The sequence below is a fragment of the Bolinopsis microptera genome, chromosome 5 (genome assembly GCF_026151205.1).
Source record: "Bolinopsis microptera isolate Bmic1 chromosome 5, MBARI_Bmic_1.0, whole genome shotgun sequence".
NCBI lineage: Eukaryota > Metazoa > Ctenophora > Tentaculata > Lobata > Bolinopsidae > Bolinopsis > Bolinopsis microptera.
The window spans coordinates 6,050,357-6,056,206 of record NC_087076.1 but is presented as its reverse complement, the minus strand read 5'-3'; the positions used below and the strand labels follow the sequence as shown (position 1 = coordinate 6,056,206).

The following is a 5,850-nucleotide window of genomic DNA, read 5'->3' as shown; positions in this document are numbered from 1 at the left end:
TAGATTGGTAATGTTGTAATTAGTTTAAAACTATATATATACTACGGGCTGTAGCAGAAGGCTATTGAATTTGTTGTATCTCAGACACAATTTACTTGAGATAACTATACATTGTTTGGTTTCTGGTTATACAGTTACACCCGAGCGAGATTATACGGCTTATGAGTATTGCTGAAAGCACAGTGTAAGGCCTACACGGACCGCCTCTAACTAGCCAATCCCTGTTTACATGCCGTGTAGCAGGGGACTAGAAAGAGCTAAACTAGTAAGCGGGGCATAGCCAATACACTATACTTCCATCATTGAGTATATTACCAACCAGAAGGAAAATTTCCTTGTGTTTGGAATCTACCAAGACGAAAGTTGTACAATCCAGCGAAATTCCGAAGAATCATTCCAGTAGACTAGGCGCATTGCAACCACAGCCACGGAAATACTTATGAGTATTGCTGAAAGCACAGTGTAAGGCCTACACGGACCGCCTCTAACTAGCCAATCCCTGTTTACATGCCGTGTAGCAGGGGACTAGAAAGAGCTAAACTAGTAAGCGGGGCATAGCCAATACATGTTATATTTTATGTGAAAGGTTCTTTCAAATATTCGTATGAAATGAGTAAGGTATGAAATAAGCAATGTATTTACTTTTTTCATAGATTCTAGGCATCTAGTATCTGTCTGTGTAACCACTGCGGAAGTTCAATGAAACTAATAAATCAATGAAACTAATAAATCAATGAAACTAATAAATCAATGTTTTAGCTCATTTTACAAAGTCAAATATTTAAAACAATTAAAATTGTATAGTGCTCAATTTGTGAATGACTAGTTGATCTTTGCTATTGGAAGTTTGTCAAGGACTGGCAGCTAGCGGGGGCAAGGAATGCACGGGCTTAGGGGCTTTTGTGCACACCAGAACACTAGCTCGGTAGATTTTTGGAAACTAGATATGTTGGTTATAATATGTATCAATATCTAGATCTTCGTTTATCAATTTTCACTAAATGGGTTTAAAATTTTAATAGGGAGGGAAATTCATCAACTTTATTAAGTACCTATCAAAAATAAATCTTATATCAATGTAATATATTAAAAATCATAATCCTAAGTCTAATAATAAATCTGTTAAAAACACTTTCTCACTACACTGCGCTCACACACGTTAGTAAGACAAAGGAAAATGCACACCCAGCTAATTTTCAATTTCAAGATAATCATTTTGGATGTGTGGACCCTAGGGTAGACTTAATGTCAAAATTTAGAGTAGAGCATTCGAAATCTTTGTTTGTCCAATCAAGATCAGCATGGTTATGCTGGTTGACGAGCAGTGATTGCTTCATCCTAGACTTCAGGCAGGCCACACTTAGACAGTAGTCACGTATACCAAGCTTAGGCACAATTACGTTCCAAATACGAGTCGTTCTGCTATTGAAGTTGTCAGGGGGGTCTGCTTGGCTTAGTATAAGGGTGGGTTTCCTACTTGAGCAGGTGAAATTTTCATGGAGGGAAATCGGAGCACGGAATTTCATGATTTTATAGAGCTCAAGGAAACAATGGTAAGTGTACAGGTTTTGGACGGCAAGTATTCCGTGTTCCTTGAACAAAGGTTTCGTGTGCTCTTTCAAGAAAAATTTTTTGTTCAGATTTTGGTTGCCAAACGGTCGAGCACGAGCACAGGTCTTAAATTTATCTAGGTATGCCTCCCTGTCGCCAAACAGTACCCTGAGACAATATTTTTGTGCTTTGAATACAGAACTTATACGAGTTTTGGCTGCCCCACCCCAAACCGTGATACAATAGGAGAGGTGTGATTCAAATAGAGTGTAATACAACTGGCGGTGTAAGAAATCTGGGAGGGAGCAGCGTAGGCGGCAGAGAGTTGATGTTGCATGGCTGAGAGAACGCCTAAGTGATTTTATATGTTCTTCCCAGGTTAGCTGTTCATCGATGACGACTCCCAGAAACTTAGCAGATGCAACTTGTTTTATTGGAAAGTTATCAATGGTTAGAGTATATTCAGAATTATTGTCAGTCTGGGAGGACGATGCTGGTTTAAAGTGAATGAAACAGCATTTAGACAAGTTGACATGGAGTTTGTTTGCTCGCATGTAGGAATATAAACTAGCTAAAAGAGAATTACCACGCATATATGCCTCCTTTTTGGATTTCCCAGTCACAAATATATTGGTGTCATCAGCGAAGGTGACAAATGATCCCAAACTGGAGCTGTTGGCGATATCATTAATATATAGGAGAAATAAGAGAGGTCCAAGAATCGAACCCTGAGGGACTCCAAACTGTATTTTCAAGGCGTCAGATTTCTCACCAACAACTTCAGTATATTGTGATCTATTTGTTAAGTAACTTTTTATAAGATCATTTGCCACCCCACGTATCCCATAGCCCTGTAATTTGACAAGTAATGTACCATGATCTATTGTATCAAAAGCTTTGCTAAGGTCTATGAATATGCCTAAGACATGATGCTTAAGTTTTAGAGATTCAGTTATAAGGTTTACTGAGTGATTAACTGCATGTGAAGTAGAGTGTGACTGCCTGAAGCCAAATTGTGTTTTAGATATTATACCCTGTGAGCTAGCAAACGAATATATTCTTGAGTAAATGATCTTTTCAAAGATTTTACCAAATATAGAGAGAGTAGAGATTGGGCGGTAGTTTTCTATCTCTTCAGGGTTTCCCTTCTTAAATACAGGAGTTATTCTACCAGTCTTTAAAACGTCGGGGAAGTTAGAAAAAAGACGAATGCTTTTTCATTTATATGGAGAGTTAAGGTGGCAACCCCAAACAGTATCATATAACAGCCTTTTAAGCTGGTGCGTTGAGGAAACTCAGGGTGTTTAGGGGACCCTCATAGACTCTCGCCAGAGACAAATCAAATCAAATCAAAACATAATGACGAGACAGAATGACAAGACAGAATGACGAGACAGAATGACGAGACAGAATGACGAGACAGAATGACGAGACAGAATGAAACTATACAGATAAAAGGCACCCACACCAATGACAAGCATAAAAAGCAAATAGAAGTGCGCATTAGTGAATGCCCAGCCTAACTAAAATACACGTAATGCCAATATTTGAGCCACAGGGGGTCAAGACATTTAGCATGTAATCATACAGGCCTTGGAGCGTTTTAATTTGCCCCACACACAATCGTGTGTAGAATTTACTCCGCCTGTAGAATAAATCATTATCGGTTTGTCTTCGTTCAGTCGCAAAACTTTTAAATAATGATTAGATTAATTGCACATCAATTCTGTAATATTTTGGGGTATATGTCAACACAGCTTCGTTTCCGTTCAAGTTTTGGTTAAGCAAAGTAATGATCATCATCATATCTTTAAAAGAAAGATAAAATGACTCTCATTATGCCTTAACGCGTTATGTTCGATTCTGGGCTGCATATCCTGTTCCTGAAACTATCTGTGTATTGTTCAGAGGGACAATGAGCTGAATCATACTTTTTCGTTTCTACATTTTCTTTTAGCCAGAAGATTAATGTCATCTTACTAGTAGAAAACCTGATCAGATTAGGCCGGCCGAGGTTCAAAGCATGGCACCTTATGAAAGCATGGCACTTGACGAAAGATCATGTCAGAGAAGGTCAAATATATCAATAATTATATGTCTTTCAATATGTCTAGGGATTTACTTCTTAAATCTATCTACTAGATTTAACAAGGTTTTTCTATCATATTATCAGGTAATTTTAAATTATATATTTTGAAAATCAGTCATTAGAACTGCCGGCACCTTCGGGATTCAAACAAACAATGGTAGCAAATTACACCATGGAGTGAAAACGAACCTTCAACCAAACCTACACTATTATAAGTTTAAATATTTGAGATCTTGTTGCTTACCGTTAGTTGGAATTATAAATTGAGTTGAGTTGACTCTTTTATTTGTTACAATCGTTTGTTTGAAAACTGCTCTAACAGTAAGAACAGGATATAAATAGGGTTTCTATTTCAAATTTCATGTCACTCTACTGGATAACTGGATAAGAAATTAATCATCTTTGTTACAAAAAACAGAAGCAGTTTTTTCCAAATGTCAGTTAACTTTCAGATTTATAAATCGTAAATAAATTTACAATTTAAATATAGTAGCAGGGGCATCATTAAAACCTAATCTAAGGACCCCAATAGGTAGTATAGGATGTGTGTTTAAGCTGCTGAAGAAGAATGGCTAACCCTGAACCGTTCTCAGATGAGGCTCGGTTTAGTGGTTCAGCCAACCCTAGACCTGCCAAAACTACTGAGCTATGGGACGAAAACGATGTAAGTACTATATATTATATATACTTCTTAATATGAACCATCTTCTCTTTCTGATTTCTAACGAATCAATATTGTTCTGGAAGGTAGTCTATGGTACTACATGCTTTCAAATGTAATATTATTTTCGCCCAACCAAAATCCTGGAAGAAACAAATTGATATTTCGTTTTTTCGATGTCATCCTTTTTTGCAGTTTTAAAGTCAATTAATTTCGTTGAAGGAGACAATTTATATCTGTTGATAGCGTGCTATGCTATGTAATTAACACGTATAGTAACTGATACTGATTTGCAGGAGAGTTATCTGGTGGAATGGTGGAAAGCTAACTTCTTCATCCGTAAACCTATCCTGTTTGGGACATGGGACGGTGAGTGATCACACTAACTATTTTATTTAAATTTTGTCATTATGTTGAGCAGTTTTATAATGTGAGGTTTATGAGGGATCACAGATTTATCATACTGGTGATATGTACGAGCAGCAGATAACAGGTGTCCCTATATATATCAGTACTGATTTTAAGCTAAATCCTCCTTTGTTGCAGGTGTTTTCACGTCGTGTATGCTAAACATATTCGGACTGGTCGTCTTCCTACGAGCTGGCTGGATGGTGGTAAGTAACTTACATACTCCACAATCCACATAATTACACACAAACACACGTTTATCACTAATCATGATTCCTGTGTACACCAGTTTACCTGGCGGGTTGTGGTGTAATAAGCCAGGCTGCATGATGCAATACAAGGAATGGTCGGCTTTGGCAGCTGTAATTATCCCATATAAGGAAAGTCATTAGATCTATAAGATTCGTAATTACAGAACTGAGTGCTCGGGAGAGAGAGAGAGAGATCGGGAGAGGGAGAGAGAGAGAGGGGGAGAGAGAGAGAGAGAGAGAGAGAGAGAGAGAGAGAGAGAGAGAGAGAGGTAGTGTGGTTTAGTGTACGTTTACTTCAAATACCATCCACCTTGAAACATAATCACATAAGTACTTAATTATTAGCTGGAGAGAGGTATAATGTGGTGCTGTTTGTAGAATATAGTAATCCTTGGGTGTGGTGTTATCTTATCTGCTGCGAGAGTAAGTTGAAGTCAATGATGCTGTAACCTGAGTGGTTAGTGAGAATGGTAATGACTTCCTAGAATTAAGCCGTATCCAATCAGGGGCCGTCCTTATACTGGGACTACATTGGTAGCAAAGTATCTGACCTTATATCTAATGAACAGAAACATTGTTGGAATGCCGCAATATTACAGATATTTGTGTAATTAAGATTCCATCATGGTCACTTCTAGCCGTTAAAAAGCCCCAGCATATTTACACGATTTAGAAATACTCCGAAAAATACAATATTGTGTTAGCTTCCATTCTTCCCCATCAATAATCTCCCGGTTATTGAGGTCTGAGTGGTTATTAAAAACTTCAATGTCAAAAGTAACAATTAATCGTTATTCATAGGATGCTAGGTCCGCCATGATGCGTCATGTATTTTAATCCATATAATACACTATGTGTCTATATACAGTTTAAATTATACTTGCTGTAAT

General features: G+C 37.6%; 1 protein-coding gene across 2 annotated transcripts in view; it reads left to right on the top strand.

The window, feature by feature from the left end:
• LOC134814921 (solute carrier family 12 member 8-like) overlaps positions 1–5,850 on the top strand; it is a 36,593-nt gene that overhangs the window by 13,598 nt on the left and 17,145 nt on the right. For both annotated transcript variants that reach the window (XM_063823261.1, XM_063823260.1), the window contains exons 2-4: positions 4,173–4,304; positions 4,598–4,670; positions 4,848–4,915. In XM_063823261.1, coding sequence (XP_063679331.1) covers positions 4,209–4,304; positions 4,598–4,670; positions 4,848–4,915 — 237 coding nt within the window. In that variant the 5' untranslated portion in view covers positions 4,173–4,208. The remainder of the gene's footprint in view (positions 1–4,172; positions 4,305–4,597; positions 4,671–4,847; positions 4,916–5,850) is intronic.